The sequence below is a fragment of the Thalassophryne amazonica genome, chromosome 7 (assembly GCF_902500255.1).
Source record: "Thalassophryne amazonica chromosome 7, fThaAma1.1, whole genome shotgun sequence".
Classification (NCBI taxonomy): domain Eukaryota; kingdom Metazoa; phylum Chordata; class Actinopteri; order Batrachoidiformes; family Batrachoididae; genus Thalassophryne; species Thalassophryne amazonica.
In genome coordinates this window covers 75,791,404-75,813,413 of record NC_047109.1, presented here as the reverse complement: position 1 = coordinate 75,813,413, position 22,010 = coordinate 75,791,404, and the positions used below count along the sequence as shown (strand labels likewise).

Genomic DNA, 22,010 nt, shown 5'->3' with positions numbered 1-22,010 from the left:
GAAAGTGACATGCCCTCATCGGACACCATGTTGCCAACCTCCAAATGGTGATTATGGTCTTTGTAACGTGACAATTACCGTGTTTGTGAGCCTTCCTGTTGACACATCAATGGTGCGCAACATGTTAAGTCATTGTGAATGAAATAAGTTTGTATGTGTGTACAAGATCCAGCATGTTTGATAATCCTATCAATCATTAAGCAAATCGAATATACCCCACGCAACATACCATAATAGCTTGGACACATGCTTGCGATTTCCAAACAGGTGCACGAGGAGCAATGAGCGAAACGTGGCTGGTGAGAGTCCTAAAGTTGCAGCTCTTCATAGTGGTCATGCAGGTTTTGGTGGCAGTTAGGGAATGTAGACAGGACTGGACACAAGGATCACATCGCTTCACCTTCAACTCAGTCATTTTAAATCACCGTGATGCTGGAAGCGAGTTTCTTGTTTGGCTGTCTCTTAAATTTTAAATCACAACTCTCTCCTTGTGGGATTCCTGACCGGAGGTGACAGGAAACCTGCTCATTACAGCTCTCTCTTTCTGTCGTACCTGTCCCCTGTTCACTCCGCCCTCTCCACCCATTCATCCTCAGGCCCAGCTCGTGTCTCCTCCCTCACGGCGGTGTGATATATAATGGTCATTTTCACCTCTCTTCAGAGCAGTGGGACATTTTAGGTTTTGCTGTTATGATTAAACATCTCTGCAAGAAGTGGAGCCACAGTTTCCTTCTTTAACAGTAAGCATGAGACTTCTTCTGATTTGATTTATTGTACAGATTTTGGATAAAATGGAACTAAATTAATTATATATCAAGAGTTTTGTGGTCAATGTGACACCTGCCTGATGGTGTTGATAGTTTTGTAGTACTCAAGACCTCCTTTTCACTTACTTGGTCTCGGAATTGGAAGCAGTTCTATTTGATCTTGACTCAGCCTCTGTCTAGAAGAAGTATACACGTTAATTAAAAATTATAATAACAAAATCAATACATTAATTCATATTGTGCTGGCTGGTCCTATATTTGATAGCAGATCCTATTGTGCAATGCTCTGTTGAATCTGTTGGTCCCACTGAACACTAAGAATGAGTGAATAATCTGTTCTTGTTAAATCTGGTTTCGTAAATCACAAAAACTTAATTTTCAGCACGACCTTCAAAAAGAAGCATAGTGCAGAATTTAAGTTCTGTAAGATCAGACTTGTATTTTTTATGTCATGGTATTGACTTGATTTCACCACTTCCAAAGATTAAGTCTTAGTCTTGACTCGCACTCTGTGCTTTCAGGTCTTGGTCTTAACTCTGACTCAATATTAGTAGACTTGTCTCCATTCATAGATGTAGATTTATTCTGTTTTTCTTCAGCCTCAGCCTTATCTTCCAGTTCTTTCTTCGAGTCACAAAACAGGTGACAATGTCTCGGGCACTCACCAGATCTGCTCCAAGTGAGCTCAATCACTGGTGGAGCCAGCTGAGGTTTCGCCTTCAGAACAAGAAAGGATGGAATGAGATGTTGGATGAGACATTTCTGCTCCACACCAAACAGTAAGAAATTCAGTTTATTTCAATTTATTTATATAGCATCAAATCACAAAAAAAGTTCCTCAAGGTGCTTCACACAAGTGAGTTCGAACCTTACCAAACCCTAGAGCAAGCACACAGGCAACAGTGGCAAGGAGAAACTCCCTCTGATGATTTGAGGAAGAAACCTCAAGCAGACCAGACTCAAAGGGGTGACCCTCTGCTTGGGCCATGCTACTGACACAGTTGATAATACAAATATACAGGAAATTTTGGAAGTCCATGCTCGTGTCCAGGACGAGAGGCTTGCAGAAGAGGACACCCACTCTCACTTCTGGATGGAGCCGCACCTCAAACAGAGAGAGAAAATAAAACAGAATCAGGCAGCAGAAAGACAAAAATTAAGGTATAATTTGTCTGCATTAAGCAACAAGAAAAACAGAAGAAATACTAAGGTGATCGCCGGCCACTAGCCCTAAGCTTCACTAAAAACCTTTAAAGTTGAGGCTGCGACCACTCCATTTCCTAATAAAATGAATTTAAAAGAGTAAAAAGCATAATACCATACTATGCCACTATGCTAGCCATATGAAAGGGAAAATAAGTGCGTCTTAAGTCTGGACATAAAAATATCTGTAGAATCTGACTGTTTTATTGATACAGGGAGATCATTCCACAAAACACGTGCACGATAAGAGAATAAACCCGATGAGTTGGTCTAATGTAATTAGTTTTGTTGTTCTGTGTCAAATTAAATGTTTCTTTTGTGTCTTTTCCTCAGAATGAATGAGATTCCTCTCTTTTATGCGGCTAAAAACAATAGTGAGGGCTGCATCAAGAAACTGCTAAGTTGTGCATCCACTAACATCTTCGAGCGAGGTGAGATTAATGGCCCAGAGTTTAAATGTTGGCGTGTGGTGGTGTCAGCACTGTGTGTTTATTCAGCTGGAAAACTCACACCTTGCAGGTGCTCTGGGGGAGACGGCACTTCATATCGCCGTGATGAACGAAAACCAGGACGCTGCTGTGGCACTGATGGAGGGAGCTCCTGAACTCATCAATGAACCCATGACCTCTGAACTTTTTCAAGGTTGACATGCACGCAAGTACAGCTTCCGCACCGTGAAGTCAGAAAACATATGCATGTCGAAATCAAGTGATTTGATGATATTTCTGAGTCGGTCACATTGATCTGTCTCAGGTGTTACTCCTCTTCACATTGCTGTGGTGAATCAGAACATCAATCTGGTCCATCAGCTGATCAGCCGTGGTGGAGATGTGGTAAACCCCAGAGTCACCGGCCTCTACTTCAGGAAGAGGATCAGTGGTCTTATATACTACGGTAAATCAGCATAAGCAATTTTAAAGTGTATATTTCAGGTGCCAAATTCCAAATGAGGCTTTGTAGTCATGTTAAGGTTGGTGGAATGTTCAAATCACCTAACAATGCTGGATATATTTACTGGCTTTTCTGGTGACAAAACAGTTTGATTAGAAGCCCAAAATTCTAATTAGAAATGCTACTTTGGTACTTGTAGATTACAGAGTATGACAGCGACTGATTTGCTCACTTCACTTAGCAAACGTGGTATCAGAGGCATTGCACATTAATGGGCGTCGCTATTTGAAAAAATAATCTTTAATACGATAAAAATGTTTAAATTTTTCAATTTCAATTTATTTTCATTTATATAGCGCCAAATCACAACAGAGTTGCCTCAAGGCGCTTCACACAAGGTCTAACCTTACTAACCCCCAGAGCAAGCACACAGGCAACAGTGGTAAGGAAAAAAAACTCCCTCTGAGGAAGAAACCTCAAGGAGACCAGACTCAAAGGGTTGACCCTCTGCTTGGGCCATGCTACAGATATAAATTACAGAGCAATTTTTGCTTAATGATTCCCTGCTTGTGGGGCTCCTTGAAGCTTGAAGCAACGAAGCAGCGCTGTGACCTGCTGCTTCGCTGCTTTTCAGAAGCGGCAGGTCTGCAATTTCTTCATTAACCCCTCCCAAAGCTATTTAAAGATGTCAATCGTGAGTCACCTTTGTGCTGATTAGTCACTAACTCAGACTCTTGTCTTGTTGCAAGAAACAAGAATCATCCTCCGTTCAGTTCCTGTTTTGTGGGACTAACTGCACAGCTTCCTTTTCTTATTCATTTTAATGCACTTATAGCTTGATATCTAATTTGATTTATTTTATAAAATACACCCCCAACAAATGTTTAATACAAATTTCTGAACATTTGTTTATTTTGCTTATTTATTTTTTTAATTCAGGATTGTTGGTGCATAAGAGTTGGTCCTGAATGGTACTCAGGTGGAAGATTGCTTCAGAAGACCAGGGGGGCTGTGTGTGTTTCTCCGTGTAGAACTGAATTTGTGTTAGGAAGAGTATTCATAAAACTTGAGCCAAATCCCAGTGCAGATTTGTACTGGATCTGCTGTGTCCACCCTGAACAACCAGGGCAGGCAAAAGGCAAATGTCAATGCCTAAAACGTTGCAGAGCATTATGTGTACAGAGCACGCATTTGCACAAAACGAGTAATGTCTTGTTATTTACAAGGATTTATTTATTTATGACATAATATTGTCTTTTTTTCTTGTTGTCTCTGAGGTTCTTTACAGCAAAAATTAAAATAATCAGGACTGATACATCAACAAAATACATAAACATAAAACCTGACTGGCAAAAATATTGCATTTTATAGCATTATAAGTCTCCACATCCTTTATGTGTATATCATGAATTTTATATGGCCAACATATTTTTTGGCTTTAAAAACACTTAAAGACAAAAGAATTGTGTTTCTGTTTAATGCTAGAAGCATCAACACTGAAAAACAGTCTGTTGTATTTACACGACATAAATATGCATATCGCTTGCACATTATCAGAATCATTTTCTCGTGTTTCTAAGTGAGCTGTGCAACCGATATTCATATTTAAGTCATGTTTGCTTTACTCAGTGTGTAAATGCTTTTTACAAAAATGTCCATAATTTATCCCAAATTTTCAGAAAGCATTAATAAATATATTGAGCACTGCTGTTTTGATGTGTTTTTCATGGTCTAGAAGGTGTTCTTGTAACTTTTCCATTTGGTTATTAGGAGAGCACATCCTGTCATTTGCTGCATGTACTGGGAATGAAAACATTATCTCCATGATCATTGATGCTGGAGCCAGTACCAGAGTCCAGGATTACCGTGGTATGATGTTACTTTATTAATTAAGCTCGTGTCCAAATACTGTATCAGCTCTATTGATTTCCTTCTTCATGGTTCTATTCTGCTCTTTCTTTCTTGTTCTCATCTCTGCAGGTAACACAGTGCTTCACATTTTGGTTCTGCAGCCCACTAAGACAATAGCTTGCCAGATTATGGACCTGATTATGGGACACGATGCAGAGTTGGACCAAACAATGCCACTAGACATGGTGACCAACTACAGAGGCCTTACTCCTTTCAAACTGGCAGCCAAAGAGGGAAACATTGTGGTAAGTGAAGCATCTTAGGAGCTCGAAGGTGTACAACTTGTGAATGTGACATCACTTTCTCTGTCTTTGTCCTGTCTCAGGCTTTTCAGCACTTCGTTAACAAAAGGCGAGTCGTCCAGTGGTATTTGGGCCCTTTGACTTCTAACCTGTATGACCTGACTGAGATCGACTCATGGGCTGACAATATGTCAGTGCTGGAACTAATCGTGGGCAGCCCACAGAGAGAGGTACAGTGTGTAGCATTCTGAGTACATTACAGAATGCTTTGTTTTCATATAGTTTTATTATGTCATTTCATTGGAATTCTGTGGAGAGTAGTAAAATTATATATACACTTTTGGAAAGTACATGCAATAGCCAATCAGAAAATGGATGATTGCATTTTCCCAGAAACCACCATGGTGGTCAGGTTGGGTGGAAAAAGTGGTAGCTTAAAAAGCTTTAAGATCAACTTAGGATCATGATTCTAGTAGTTAAATACACATTTTTAGGGCAAAGACATCCAGTGGTGCTGATTACAAAAATGTTAATGTGGATGAAAGTTACATTTATGGGTGGCCATCTTGGATTTGTATATGTGACTTTACCCAGACATGCATTTTTGTAATTGGATTTCTTTGCTCTGAAAATGCGTACTTAGCCACCAGAATCAAGAGACTGGTCATCTAAAAGCTAAGATATTGAAAAACGTACATTTTGAGCAACCATGTTTACATATCCAAGATGGCTGCCATGGTGGCTTAAGGAAAACTGAATCATCCATTTTCTGACTGGCTACTGCACACTCTTTAAAAGTGTATAGTTTTGAAAACATTGACAAAATTCCAACAAAAACTGGTGCCTATGCATAGTGCAGAGAAGGCATAAAAAGTTATTCTTGTTTTATTTATTTATTTATTGTTTTTGTTTTGTTTTTTCTCCAGGCAAGAAGGGTATTGGAAGTGACCCCTGTGAGACAGCTGGTTAGTCTTAAATGGAACCTCTATGGGAAACATTATTTCAGGTAAGAAAAGGTTCTGAAGGCCAGAATTTGGACAAAAAAACGTTGAGATTTGAGTTATAGTACTCTTTTAATTATTTTTTTAAACACAGGCTGCTAATGCTGCTCTACCTGCTGTACATTGGGACCTTCACTCTGTGTTGTGTATATCGCCCTCTAAAGAATGCTCCAGAGAACTACACACAGTCAGACATGGACAAAACCATCCTAGTCCAGAAAACACTTGAGGTGTGTTTGAGCGCTGATTGCATAAATGTGCTCTTTTATGAGTAGTTGATTCAATGTGAGTTTGTATTTATTCTAAATAATACAGGCCAGATTAAAGCTACAGACTCAGTTGTAAAATCCCAGAATGCTGATTTGAATATGCAAAATAAACAAACATATTTGCACGTAATTAAACTATTGTTTCTTGTTGACTTTGCCATTTAAACTGTGAAACTCCGTGTCTGTGAAACCCACACGGGTTTCCTCTGGGCACTCCAGTTTCCTCCCACAATCAAAAAACAACATGGTTATTTAGGGTCTGTTTCTTTCTCTGCCCCTGACCAAGGCAGCGTCTCTACATCTGCAGTTGGTCCCCGGGCGCCGGACTGTGGCTGCCCACTGCTCCTAGTGGTTGGATTGTGTCTAACTGAAATTAGAATGGGTTACATACAAATTTCATTGTATGTATGAAATATGTACAATGACAGTAAAGGCTATATTGTATATATATTGGATTATATTTGTTACAACTGTTAAAGCTGAAGCATGCAGCTGAATTTCACAGTTTGGTACAAATATCCTTTTAATGATACTATAAATTACATCTCTGTGGTCCTCAGGAGAGTTATACAACCTATGAGGACAGCTTGCGGCTGGTTGGAGAGATAATCAGTGTTCTGGGAGCTTTTGCCATCCTTTTGCTTGAGGTGAATTCATGCATCTTCTAATGAATAATTCATTTACATCACAGTGTATTGCAATACCTGTTATATAGTTATGTTGTTTTTTTTTTTTTGCAAATGCAACAGATCCCTGATATACTGAGAGTAGGAGCAAAGCGTTACTTTGGCCAGACAGCACTGGGAGGCCCTTTCCATGTCATCCTGTAAGTTACTATATACTGCCCATGGTAATGCAGAATGTTAACATCATAAACCTTAGCCAATACCAGGAAGACCAGGAATGCTCTACACACAGTCCTACCTATCCACTGAATGTGACAATAATAGTTTCTTCAGCAAAATAATTTTTGGTATACACGGAAAAGTTAAGTGTATGGGAGAAATAACATTTCCTAGATTAAGCTTACTTTGATTCATACATACAACCCCACCGCATATAACGTCAAGGCTACTACAACCCCTGAGGAAAAAATTATGGAATCACCCTGTAAATTTTCATCCCCCAAATTAACACCTGCATCAAATCAGATCTGCTCATTGACACTGACCCTATGCCATGACATTGACCCTATGTGTCTTTTTGCAAGGAATGTTTTTGCAGTTTTTGCTCTATGGCAAGATGCATTATCACCTTGAAAAATGATTTCATCATCCCCAAACATCCTTTCAATTGTCCAAAATATCAACATAAACTTGTGCATTTATTGATGATGTAATGACAGCCATCTCCCCAGTGCCTTTACCTGACATGCAGCCCCATATCATCAATGACTGTGGAAATTTACATGTTCTCTTCAGGCAGTCATCTTTATAAATCTCATTGGAACGGCACCAAACAAAAGTTCCAGCATCATCACCTTGCCCAATGCAGATTTGAGATTCATCACTGAATATGACTTTCATCCAGTCATCCACAGTCCACGATTGCTTTTCCTTAGCCCATTGTAACCTTGTTTTTTTCTGTTTAGGTGTTAATGATGGCTTTCGTTTAGTTTTTCTGTATGTAAATCCCATTTCCTTTAGGCGGTTTCTTACAGTTCGGTCACAGACGTTGACTCCAGTTTCCTCCCATTCGTTCCTCATTTGTTTTGTTGTACATTTTTCGATTTTTGAGACATATTGCTTTAAGTTTTCTGTCTTGACGCTTTGATGTCTTCCTTGGTCTACCAGTATGTTTGCCTTTAACAACCTTCCCATGTTGTTTGTATTTGGTCCAGAGTTTAGACATACCTGACTGTGAACAACCAACATCTTTTGCAACATTGCATGATGATTTACTCTCTTTTAAGAGTTTGATAATCCTCTCCTTTGTTTCATTGACATCTCTCGTGTTGGAGCCATGATTCATGTCAGTCCACTTGGTGCAACAGCTCTCCAAGGTGTGATCACTCCTTTTTAGATGCAGACTAACGAGCAGATCTGATATGATGCAGGTGTTAGTTTTGGGGATGAAAATTTACAGGGTGATTCCATAATTTTTTCCTCAGAATTGAGTGATTCCATATTTTTTTCCTCTGCTTGGTCTAAAAAAGTAACCGTTACTGATTGCCACAATCTTTTTTTCTTGATTTCTTATAGTGTTTCTTAAAGCCAGAAAGTTGCCATTTGAAATGACTTTAGTTTTGTGTCATGTCTGTGATCTGCTTTTTTTCTACAAAATTAAACAACTGAATGAACATCCTCCGAGGCCGGTGATTCCATAATTTTTGCCAGGGGTTGTAGTTTGACTGATTCACACACTCTGAAAGAAAAATAGTATGTGGCCTATTTGGGACGGAGGAAACTAACTACTACTAGTTTGAAAAATGTGAGGAGTGAATAACAGCAAATATTAATGGCATAATACACCAATTTACACTGAACACGTAGACACATCTCAGTCTGTGAGACATCCACAGGAGACGGTGACAACCAGTCTATAGTCAGAACAGTCACGACACACACGCCTTTTCAATTGTGATCGCCAAAGGGGACTGTGGAAACCATGAGTCAGTTGTTGCAAGAAAACCTTTCAACAAAAGTTGTAAGCAGGAGAGCTGTTTGTGTTGTAAACTGCATAAATTGCATGTTGCTTTATCTATGGTGAAAATAATTTTAACAAAATCGATAAACGTGAGTGGATTCAGACAAAGGACAAAGGTAGGAGAGAGGTCCCGGATGACTGAGATGCAGTAATACAAGGCATTTGTAGCAGAAAATGGCACATGAAAGACTAGAAAACTGTTTGGGATTAAAGGTAATACCATACTATTTAACTATACAGGTTCCTGGGTACTTTACTCTGTTAATACCCAGTGACAGACTGTGCAGGACTGATGAACTAATGATTATTTACTTTCATTTTACATCCTAACAGATGCCAGTATGGCCTAAACCCCAAATTTCAAAGCTACGCGTAGATATGCACGCAGATATGCAGTACCTTTTATGGAGTCATGAAAATTTTGCTGACTCACTCCACTCACCTACTCCATTAGTCCTAGCTTGAGAACACTGAGTTATAATTATAGCTGGAGTAGGTTGATTTATCTTCTATTTATATGAAAGGGAAAATGACTTTCGTGAAATGTAATTTATGTTTAATTTGTCTTTGACATCACTTAGTCAAGTTTTACCATTTTTTTTCCTGACTGCCATTTGACCTTGAAAATGTAATCAGTTCTTGCTTATCAGGATACGAATCTTCAGTAAAAAAAAAAAAAAAAAATCATAATGGTATATGAAAACTTGTGGGTTCCAGGTTGCTCCTAATCATACAGACAAACAAACAAACAAACAGGGGCGAAAACATAACCTCCTCCAACTTTACTGGTGGAAGTAATTATTAACTTCTTCATGTGGCTTTAAATGGCCCATGTTAGACACAATTTTTTGTGTGTGTGTGCCACCCATTCTAAATTCAAACACTGGAACCAGAAAAAGGCACTGAAATGATGTTTCCTGAAATCAGGCTATTTTCATGATTCTATGAAGCAGTCTGTTTAATTTAAAGCAGCAGCTGCTCACCATACTGGGGCATCTTGACTTCTCCATTCCACAGTGGGAAGGTCTCATAGATCAAGCAGGAGTTAAGGTCTTCTATGTCACAAAATTCTAAAACAAGCCATTTTAGGACTACTTTTTTCTTGGAACATACACAGATAAAAAACTGTGGGAACTTGACAATAACATTCATCTTCAAATAGATGTTGTACAATATGGCTCCTTTAAGAGAACCACATTGGTGAACAATGTGCCCAAGGCTGAAACTGATGATTCTGTCAGATTTGAATAGCACCTTGTAGGAAGGAAAAATATAAACAGTGTGACAAGCAACCCTGAGCTCTCCAGGCTAAAGTCAAATGTGCTGAAATGCCCTCTAACTGTTGTTCTGTTGTTATTTTGAATAGTATCAGTTATGCGTGCTTGGTGGTGCTGCTGTGCGTGCTCAGAGTCAGCGGGCTGAACGGAGAGGCTGTGGTGATGGCTCTGTGTTTAGTCCTGGGCTGGAGCAATGTCATGTTCTTCGCCCGAGGTTTTGAAACGCTCGGCCCTCATGTCATCGTGATACAAAAGGTGGGTGTTACCGTGAACTTGGCCCAATCTTTACGTTATATCCATATATCTGTGGTTCATGAAGATCGTCACAGTAACCTGTAACCGTGTGTTCTTATAGCGGATATGTGAATATTTGTTTGAGTTTCTGACATTCACAGAATTCTATTTCCAGACTGAGGTATCTTGTGTCTCATTTTCTCTTAGGTTATATTTGGAGATCTGACCAAGTTTATGTGGCTGAGTTTCATTATGCTCATTGGTTTTTCCACTGGTGAGTACATTCTAGTCAACGTCCATAAGATAACTTTACCCTTGACAAAGACTTAAAATAGCTATTCATCACTTATCCTCCTCTTTATTTCTGTCTCAGCCTTGTGGGTGGTCTACATGACCCAGAAGCCTGGGTCGTTGCCTGCATATCGTTCCTTTCCCATCACTCTCTTCTCTGAGTTTGAGCTCAGTTTGGGCCCCATTGACCTGCCAGTGGACCACACCATCACTACGCCCTCCATCGTCCATGTCCTGCACTGTGCCTTCTCTGTGGTGTCTTGCATTCTTCTACTTAATCTACTGACAGACATGATGAGTGACACACAAGGGAGGGTGGCTGAAGAGAGAGATGAGCTCTGGAGGACTCAGGTAACCTTCATTCATTCATTTTCTATATTCACTTACTCCAATCAAGGTTCACGGCGGGTCATTACTTCTTTGTTTTGTTGTTGTTGTCGGTTTGTTTAAGATATCATCTCTGCACACAAATATGGAAAAACTCTACACATTACACTCAGACTGGTCTTGAAAACCCAAGGTGGCCATTTTGAAATGATGGGGTAGAACCAGTTTGAGTGTTGTCATGGATACATTACACTTCAGAGGTTTACCCCTGTGTAACGAATATCAATGCCTCCACACGGGACACCAAATAACAATGTAGTGAATATTAATAATGAAGCCTCACGCGGGCACCAAATAATAATGTAGCAAATGTTAATTATTGGTGATTTGAGTGGAGACACTTTGCTTTACATATATACACAGATGCTGAGAATGACAGCCTCAACACTGCATTTAATCTATTATTAGACTCTATTGGCTTTGCTCAAAAAGTAAATGAGTCCACCCACCACTTTAATCATATCTTAGATCTTGTTCTGACTTATGGTATGGAAATAGAAGACTTAACAGTATTCCCTGAAAACTCCCTTCTGTCTGATCATTTCTTAATAACATTTACATTTACTCTGATGGACTACCCAGCAGTGGGGAATAAGTTTCATTACACTAGAAGTCTTTCAGAAAGCGCTGTAACTAGGTTTAAGGATATGATTCCTTCTTTATGTTCTCTAATGCCATATACCAACACAGTGCAGAGTAGCTACCTAAACTCTGTAAGTGAGATAGAGTATCTCGTCAATAGTTTTACATCCTCATTGAAGACAACTTTGGATGCTGTAGCTCCTCTAAAAAAAGAGAGCTTTAAATCAGAAGTGCCTGACTCCGTGGTATAACTCACAAACTCGTAGCTTAAAGCAGATAACCCGTAAGTTGGAGAGGAAATGGCGTCTCACTAATTTAGAAGATCTTCACTTAGCCTGGAAAAAGAGTCTGTTGCTCTAGAAAAAAGCCCTCCGTAAAGCTAGGACATCTTTCTACTCATCACTAATTGAAGAAAATAAGAACAACCCCAGGTTTCTTTTCAGCACTGTAGCCAGGCTGACAAAGAGTCAGAGCTCTATTGAGCTGAGTATTCCATTAACTTTAACTAGTAATGACTTCATGACTTTCTTTGCTAACAAAATTTTAACTATTAGAGAAAAAATTACTCATAACCATCCCAAAGACGTATCGTTATCTTTGGCTGCTTTCAGTGATGCCGGTATTTGGTTAGACTCTTTCTCTCCGATTGTTCTGTCTGAGTTATTTTCATTAGTTACTTCATCCAAACCATCAACATGTTTATTAGACCCCATTCCTACCAGGCTGCTCAAGGAAGCCCTACCATTATTTAATGCTTCGATCTTAAATATGATCAATCTATCTTTGTTAGTTGGCTATGTACCACAGGCTTTTAAGGTGGCAGTAATTAAACCATTACTTAAAAAGCCATCACTTGACCCAGCTATCTTAGCTAATTATAGGCCAATCTCCAACCTTCCTTTTCTCTCAAAAATTCTTGAAAGGGTAGTTGTAAAACAGCTAACTGATCATCTGCAGAGGAATGGTCTATTTGAAGAGTTTCAGTCAGGTTTTAGAATTCATCATAGTACAGAAACGGCATTAGTGAAGGTTACAAATGATCTTCTTATGGCCTCAGACAGTGGACTCATCTCTGTGCTTGTTCTGTTAGACCTCAGTGCTGCTTTTGATACTGTTGACCATAAAATTTTATTACAGAGATTAGAGCATGCCATAGGTATTAAAGGCACTGCGCTGCGGTGGTTTGAATCATATTTGTTTAATAGATTACAATTTGTTCATGTAAATGGGGAATCTTCTTCACAGACTAAAGTTAATTATGGAGTTCCACAAGGTTCTGTGCTAGGACCAATTTTATTCACTTTATACATGCTTCCCTTAGGCAGTATTATTAGACGGTATTGCTTAAATTTTCATTGTTACGCAGATGATACCCAGCTTTATCTATCCATGAAGCCAGAGGACACACACCAATTAGCTAAACTGCAGGATTGTCTTACAGATATAAAGACATGGATGACCTCTAATTTCCTGCTTTTAAACTCAGATAAAACTGAAGTTATTGTACTTGGCCCCACAAATCTTAGAAACATGGTGTCTAACCAGATCCTTACTGTGGATGGCATTACCCTGACCTCTAGTAATACTGTGAGAAATCTTGGAGTCATTTTTGATCAGGATATGTCATTCAAAGCGCATATTAAACAAATATGTAGGACTGCTTTTTTGCATTTACGCAATATCTCTAAAATCAGAAAGGTCTTGTCTCAGAGTGATGCTGAAAAACTAATTCATGCATTTATTTCCTCTAGGCTGGACTATTGTAATTAATTATTATCAGGTTGTCCTAAAAGTTCCCTAAAAAGCCTTCAGTTAATTCAAAATGCTGCAGCTAGAGTACTGACGGGGACTAGAAGGAGAGAGCATATCTCACCCATATTGGCCTCTCTTCATTGGCTTCCTGTTAATTCTAGAATAGAATTTAAAATTCTTCTTCTTACTTATAAGGTTTTGAATAATCAGGTCCCATCTTATCTTAGGGACCTCGTAGTACCATATCACCCCAATAGAGCGCTTCGCTCTCAGACTGCAGGCTTACTTGTAGTTCCTAGGGTTTGTAAGAGTATAATGGGAGGCAGAGCCTTCAGACTTTCAGGCTCCTCTCCTGTGGAAACCAGCTCCCAATTCAGATCAGGGAGACAGACAACCCTCTCTACTTTAAGATTAGGCTTAAAACTTTCCTTTTTGCTAAAGCTTATAGTTAGGGCTGGATCAGGTGACCCTGAACCATCCATTAGTTATGCTGCTATAGACGTAGACTGCTGGGGGGTTCCCATGATGCACTGTTTCTTTCTCTTTTGCTCTGTATGCACCACTCTGCATTTAATCATTAGTGATCGATCTCTGCTCCCCTCCACAGCATGTCTTTTTCCTGGTTCTCTCCCTCAGCCCCAACCAGTCCCCAGCAGAAAGACTGCCCCTCCCTGAGCCTGGTTCTGCTGGAGGTTTCTTGCTGTTAAAAAGGGAGTTTTTCCTTCCCACTGTAGCCAAGTGCTTGCTCACAGGGGGTCGTTTTGACCGTTGGGGTTTTACATAATTATTGTATGGCCTTGCCTTACAATATAAAGCGCCTTGGGGCAACTGTTTGTTGTGATTTGGCGCTATATAAAAAAAATTGATTGATTGATATATTCAGGCCTCACTACGGGGACCAATTATATGTAGCATTTAGTTGTAGTGAATAAGTAATTAAACTCCCAAATTTAATTAGACTGGATTAGGCCCCAAAATAATGGGTCACCAAAATAATTGATTTAGGGTTTAATACTTATTATTTAAGCATTAATGGGGCACCACCTATTTCCAAGGATAGGTCATTCTGAGTTACAGCATTAATTAACTGATTAGCCTCAATTTAATTAATCAGTCTCAGTTTAATTAATCGGTCTCGATTTGGTTTAATCAATCTCTGATCTGAAAATCATGAATTCTTCAATACGGTTGACCAAGAGTTTCCTTCTGTACCCAAAATAAACCACAGCAGAAAATATTTACTCAGAGGTGTCCCCGTTGTGATCCCTGGGCTGGTGTCAGCTGGTTTCACTGGCTGATGCAGTCAGGTGTGGAATCAGCGAAGGTTGTCAGCTTGCAGTGACCCAGGGGTGGGAGGTGTTTGTTGAAAATGGTTATTAGTAGCTTTCAAAATGGTTGGAGCCAAATAAAAGTCTTTGTGACTTTAGAAAAAGTAAAACTTTAATAAGAGCGTTGGAAATTGAATGAAAAAGGAAAAGTCGCTTTTTCTGTAAATTCGCTCTTAATTTGAAAAGCTCAGCTCGGAAGTTCTCTTAAAAATTCAAAAGCTTGACGCGCCTTAAAGCCGTCATGTTAACGTAAATTGTCCCAAAGGTAAAGAATGAATGAATAATGCCACAGGTAGTTTAGCTTAGCAAAGGCTCTGGCCCAACATAAAATTAAGCGTTTGCAAAGAGGGAAAGCAGAGAGAGCGAGAGGAAGAACGGGAGAGGGAAAGACTCTGTTCTAACTTTAAAGTGGGACTTACGTCACCAAACTCCGCCCAGTTAGGGTGTGGGAATCTCTGACACTTCAATGTCCTTATGAGCAGGTAGAATGATTCAAAACTATTTACACACATTAATTAATTTGAAATACTATTTGTTCTAAGGCACCAAATGAACACATTATTACGAGACATTTAAACACATCCTTTGGATAAACAGAGTACTTCAACATCAGCATTTTAGATACAACCGAAAGGTCACACACACACACACACACATCAGTTAACATGAGCACATCAATACATGGAATAACTACATGCAAAGCATTTCGTTTGAATAATAAATGCAACAACATTATAAGTCTTTAGATATAAATGAGAGACATACTGATGTAAATTCTTATTTCAAACCAAAGGTCTTCTCTTTGTTTTATTCAAGATAGAAGTTAGTTGTAAAGAATCTACAATTTATGGCCCATCCGCTTGTGGGGAAAGGGTCCCCCCCTGGATGAGGAGAGTTCCTGTCTTATCTTGATCATAAAAGTTTTGGGTTCTCCGGTCCTGGAGAAGCTCAGATTCTGATGTTAAGCCATTATCATGTCATGTAGTTCACGAATTACAACCTTGTTTTTCTCTGGAAGGCAGTGTTCAACCAGGGGTGATGTCTCCAAAACTTATCTGAAGATCTCCAGATGACTTAGGAATTTCTCCACTGAGGTGGAAATGCAGTTTCTGCATCCAGTGGGTTTTTGTGGGTTGAGAGAGGATTAATATATTTTATTTAATCAGGTCTAATCGAGGCCATCTTGCTACACCTGGGAGTTCTCAGGGGTGATATTTACAGCAGCAAAAAATATATATAAAAAAAAGGATAGGATGCTAATGTGAGTGACAGTGGTGTAACCCTATATCTCACTAACAAACCCAGCTCCATTTATGAAAACTAATTTCTTTCAGTTCCTCCCTTTTTCGCTTGGGGTTGCCACAGCAGATCCAATATGCATCTGCATGTTGACTTGGCACAAGTTTTATTTACTATTAGCATAAAATTTAGAATGGACAGGTAAGTCTATATTAATCATACAAAAAAGAGAACAAATGAATCTTAACCTGAATTTGAATGAGTCGCGGGAATCAGACTGTTTAATATCAGCAGGCACTCTTCCACAGAACAGGGCCATGATAAGGAGAAAGCTCTGTGGCCAGCTGACTTCTTTTTAACCTTTGAAACACACAGTAATCGTACATCCCAAGAACACAGAGGGTTTCAAATGGAGCTTTGTCAAAGTTGGCAACAAGGTCACACACTGTGCTGTTGAGTTTAATAGTGATACAAAGCAATTCCAAATAGCTGCTAAAAGTGACGCTAGCTGTGCTAGCTGATATTGGCAATTCATATGAACTGTTAAATTAATTGTACCTGCATTTGAGCTAGTGTTAGCTGTATCATTTCTGACATACTGCTGTTATGTTTACCCACATTCTTTCTCACCCTGATGAGTTTTTTATGGCTAATTCCTAATGTCTATTTTGTGCCACGTCACAGTTCCAGATTAACTAGACTCATAATGTATCCACCAAACAAACAGTGAAGCTGATTGATTATACGTGTTAATGAAGTTTAACAAAGAGATGGACAGGCTGAGTGCTCATAACACTGGTAAGATTTGTTTGATGCATAAATTACATATTTTACAAGTAAAGTAAGCTTGTAACATATGTAATTTGCCTTTTTAGGTGCCAATGCAGATTTGATGGATATTAACACTGAAATGCCATTATTCATGCTAAGAGAAATTTTCTTGATGAATTACCAACATCTTTGTTTACATTATGTTGGGTGGGGGGGGCATGCACAGCCGTAATCTGTAAGGTTACAGCTAAAATAATGATGTTATACAGGTGGTAGCCACGACTCTGATGCTGGAAAGGAGGTTGCCTCGCTGTCTTTGGCCACGGCTCGGGGTGTGTGGCCTCACCTATGGCTTGAAGAACTGTTGGTATCTCCGGTAAGACAATACTGTACGTTTTGGAACAGATGATTAGAGTAGATTAGATTAAATTAGATAAAACCTTAGTGATCGCTTTAGGAAGACGCCCTCAGGGATAGTGAGGTTCCAGCAGCATTGTATAGCAGCACACAGGGGGGTAGAAGCACACACACTATCAAAAGTGAAAGTAAAAAAGAAAAACAATTTGCAAATATAAATACCAGACATACTGATCAATACTTGTTTACTGTCTACTACTGTTCCTCTCATTCCCGACCTCTGTCTTCCTGTTACTTTGCACCCACACTAACTGCTTGCACAACCCTGGGGACACAGCGGAATCTTGTCTTAAAACTTAATTAAATACTCGTACATATCACATTGCCTTAGTCTTTTGGCCTCATTACACAAAAACAATGCTTTAATATATTGGTTATCTTAAGTAATCTTTTATAGCCTACTAATTTCTAAATGGACATGACATTTTTCAAAATGCTTAATAGTAACATACTTTTCTGTTTAAAAAAAAAAAGCTTAAAAGGCAAATGAGCTCTAAATGAACTTTAAAATCAGGTTTTGACAAACCTTAAAGGTGCATAGTGTAGGGTTCTTGCATATTATGATTACATACAACATTTATTCCTGGTGATATTATTTATTTCAAACTGACCCCCGCCCGAGGGGAAATATCAGAACGAATGTTGAGTGTCATGGGTTAAATATCTACACTAATTTAATAATCATCTTTGATTATGGAGACGTCATCTACAGGTCTGCTGCTAAAACCATTCTTCACAAATTAGATGTTATTTACCATTCTGCTATCTGTTTTGTTACTGGTGCTCCATTTCACACTCATCATTGTAACCTGTATTCACTAGTCAACTGGCCCTCCCTTCACTCCCGCAGACTGGTCAACTGGTACCTTCTCATCTACAAAACTCTAATTGGTAAAACTCCACTATATCTTCGTTCTCTTCTTCTGATCCATAATTCTGTCCGTACATTGCACTCAAGCAGTTTAATTAATCTAGTTGTCCCTAAAACCCGTACTTACTTTGGTCGCTTCTCGTTCCAGTTTTCCGTCACAAATGACTGGAATCAGTTACAGTTATCACTTAAACTCAGCTCGTTTGTTTCAATCAGTACCTTTAAAAATTCATTGCATTCTGTGCTCCATGATCAGTGTACCTGTTTTTAACTTGTTTGCTTTGATGTAAACTAGTGACTCTGTTTATTTTGCATTGTGTTTTTTTTTTTTTTATATGAATGTTTGTGTCATGTTTTTGTGCTGTCTGCTTACGCTGCCTCTTGGCCAGGTCGCCATTGCAAATGAGAATTGGTTCTCAATTGGCTTACCTGGTAAAATAAAGGTTAAATAAAAATAAAAAAAATAAAGGACATTAAGTTATTGTCAAAGTCTTGACTGTTACAAAATGCAAAAAATCCATTAAAATCCATTTATGTATTGTTGAGATATCCTACTGACAAACAGCAATGAAAACACAACCTTTCTTGGCAGATGAAATAAATGGGTTTTGGTACTATCTCACTAGGCCACGACTGTTGGTGAGTAGCGATAGTTTTCACTAGAATCACACTGAATGTGCAACACATTTACAAACAAAGTGCTCAGGATGGCTGTGGGCTGCTGTTATGCTGCTTATATGTGAAAAGAGGCTGTGGAAATACCCAACAATATAGCCACGGAAGGCAAAGCCCTGTAAATAATAAAATAAATAATAAAACTAAATAATTAATTATTGTGCCCGCTAGAGAAGGGTTCGAGATGCCCCACGAGTCCAGAGTGTTTTAGAACCTTGGACCTCAACAATTTTTAGAAGAAAAACTCAACTCTTTTCCTATTAATTATGTAATTTTTTAATGTTAATTTGCTGCCTTAATGTATTTAGAAATTGTTTAGGTTCTTGTTATCATACACACTATTATTATTTTATTTCTATTTTATCATTTGATTTTTAAATGGATCACAACAGAAATGTGTTTTCACTTTCTTGCATCATCCATGTATTTTTAACATATTTACAATTATATTATGTACTTACATTAACCTTAAAAATCACTCGCACCTTTTATATTAAAGATGACTTATGGCGTGTGAGTCCAGAAGGTAGTTTGTAACATCCATTGTTCCATTTTGGCAGCGTACATCCTTGACCCAAAATACATAAGCATACCAAACGGCACATCAGCTGTTCACAGGTTCTCTGTGATCGAATTGCATGCATGCATAGCTGCAGGCACTTTTAATTTGACAAACAAAGACAGTGGCTGAAGACATTAAAACCACTACACATTTGACTCATGGTACCAACATGAAACTTAAGTTACTCATGGTAATAGCAACATGAGACTTATCTAAACTGACTAAACCAATTGAGCTCCAAAAACACAATTAATTATTAGCACTTAACAACACTGTTAAACTAACATAAACCACAATAACATTTAAAACCTCACAACCCAGAACTCTCATGTTGCATTGTAGCACAGCATCCATTGTTTATTGGTTAGCTAAAATTGCTGATTTCTCCAAAAATATTTGTCCTATCAACTTTCGGTTTTCGCAGCATTCATCCTTGACTCATAATACATAAGCACGCCAAAGGGCAGTCATCAGCTCTCCCCGGTTTTCACGTGATCAAAGCCATGCTCACACACACACAAATTTCGGGAGCTCCCATACGAATGCCTTTCGCAATTTGTCACAGCCCTGTGAGACACTACTCTAAGGGTGGCAGATCCTGATATTAGGTGGAGACATTTGAAGTCATGAAAATCTATTTGCAATAAAAACTAGAAAGTAGGGTCATTTTAGCCACAACAGGAGGAGTTGATAATGCAGAAATGTGAAGATGTTAATGTTTTGCTGAACACGCACACTGAACACCATAGTGATCGTTTTCATTATCTTTGTAGTGTTGAGGACAGAAATGACCCAATGGTGCTAAAGTTGCAACCCTACATCGAAGCCTTTTCCAAAGAAGAGGAAAACGGCAAAATAAAAGAAACATTGGGGAAGACTGATACAATAAAGGGATCAATGTCAGGAACCCCCAAGCTGAGACCCAAACGAAGGAGTTCTCTGACAGGCTGGCAGCTGATCCGCCACCGTGCTTTGGGTTTGGACATGGAGCAGGAGGAAGACCAAGTCATCAAATACGTCTAGGTCTCTGTTCTCTGTGTCACCTCCAGTTATTCTGCAGTCTACTGTACATATTAGCATTCTGTGCACAAGCGTTGGTTAGTATCTTAAATAACTATCTTTTGAATTATTCAATCTGGTTCAAAGACAATAAATTATCGCTGAATGTAAATAAAAGTCTAATTTTATGTTATTTGCTGGCAATAAAAAATTTAATCATGGTTTAATGAAAATTTGCATCAACAGTGAAGTAACATCAAGGGTCTTGGGTGTGTGGATAGATGAGAAACTGTGTTGGAAAGAACATATTGATCATGTTTGTAAAAAAATAACCAAGTTAACAGGAATCATAAGCAAAATAAGACATTTAGTACATCACAAATGTCTTTTAACATTATATTACAGTTTAGTTTATCCCTATTTAAGTTATTGTAATATTGTATGGGGAAGTACCTTTGCAACTTATATAAACAAAATATTTCTTCTACAGAAAAAAATTGTTTGAATAGCTACTGCTGCTCTGTTTTTTAAATTGCAGCTCTTAAATATCTTCCACATAAAGATTTTCCTGACCTGTACTTTTGTTTTCAGAGCTCTCTATGATATTAAGTGGCCTTCCTTCATCAAATATAATTTTGTGCATAACCATCAACTTCATAATTATCCGACCAGGCAGGCTGCACATTTGCATTTACCTTTGCGTAGAGTGACTCGTTATCAGCATCACATCAGATATCATGGTGTCAAATCTTGGAATGATACAGTACATCTAATGTAAATGTAAATCCATCCATCACTTTATATAGATATAAAAGTGGTATAAAAGCAGTGATCCTGCAGGATTATTTACACTGACTTGTTTATATTATTCGAGATAAACTGGTGTAATACTGTTGTATACTGCTGTGCTTTGTTTGCTTTTGTTCGGAAGTCGGGTTTTCGATAAGCCTTTTTGGCTTCCACCACTCCCTTGCACATTATTTATATTGTATCTTTTTTCTCTCTCTCTCTTTTATTGTTTTATGTTTATATATAATTTTTTGTTCGAATTTTATTTTGTGCTAAATAAACAACTCAAATCAAATCAAAGTGTTGATTAGATTTACTGAACACATGCAACAAAAGGACTCAGCTGGTTTAGTTCTTCTATTATATTTAATGGTGCAGTTTTTTTTCTTGCAGTATTATGCTGTAGAAAACAGAGAAAATTCTTAAATTTTTATCACAGCTGCATTGAAAGTCTTCTTACAAACTCTACAACTGCATGGTTTGGAAATGCCACTGCTAAAGAAAGGAAGGCTTTGAATAGAGTGGTTCGTTCATTTAATTTAATTCAAGGTTATGTCAAGGTTTTACTGTTTTGATTTGTTTTTAATGCACAATTATATGTGATTATGCAAAGAACAAAGTGGGATTAAAGGGTGTCACTTTGTACGTACAAGGCGCCGCAGTGACATTCACGTCTCTGAGTCCTCGGCCTTTGAAATCAGACACTTGGGAAGAACGAATGATTCATGACATCATTTGAACAGAGGTGTTTGGTGATGCTGACGTCATTGCAGGAGAATGAAGGTCCAAGTCTTTAGGCAAATGGTGCTTCCTGTCTTAAAGTACTGGGACCTTTACACTAACCAGTCAGCTAAGGTGACTGCTAGATATCATTTGTACGAGGTCTCTCTGAAGGATCCTTGGTTG

The 22,010-nt window shown here is 38.5% G+C and overlaps 1 protein-coding gene across 2 annotated transcripts; it reads left to right on the top strand.

Moving 5' to 3' along the window:
* Window positions 1-644: 644 nt before the first annotated feature.
* Window positions 645-20,969, top strand: LOC117514218 (transient receptor potential cation channel subfamily V member 5-like). 2 transcript variants are annotated; one of them, XM_034174572.1, is made up of 17 exons: window positions 645-740; window positions 1,399-1,546; window positions 2,304-2,401; window positions 2,490-2,612; window positions 2,724-2,864; window positions 4,632-4,730; window positions 4,842-5,017; window positions 5,098-5,244; window positions 5,941-6,020; window positions 6,110-6,245; window positions 6,845-6,931; window positions 7,034-7,110; window positions 10,297-10,462; window positions 10,649-10,715; window positions 10,815-11,083; window positions 17,061-17,167; window positions 20,090-20,969. In XM_034174572.1, the coding sequence occupies exons 2-17, from the start codon at window positions 1,416-1,418 to the stop codon at window positions 20,337-20,339; spliced, it is 2,154 nt and encodes a 717-aa protein (XP_034030463.1). In that variant the 5' UTR covers window positions 645-740; window positions 1,399-1,415; the 3' UTR covers window positions 20,340-20,969. The 2 variants fall into 2 exon arrangements, with proteins under 2 accessions (XP_034030463.1, XP_034030464.1); XM_034174573.1 differs by having other exon boundaries at window positions 668-740; window positions 1,367-1,546.
* The last annotated feature ends 1,041 nt before the right edge of the window (window positions 20,970-22,010 follow it).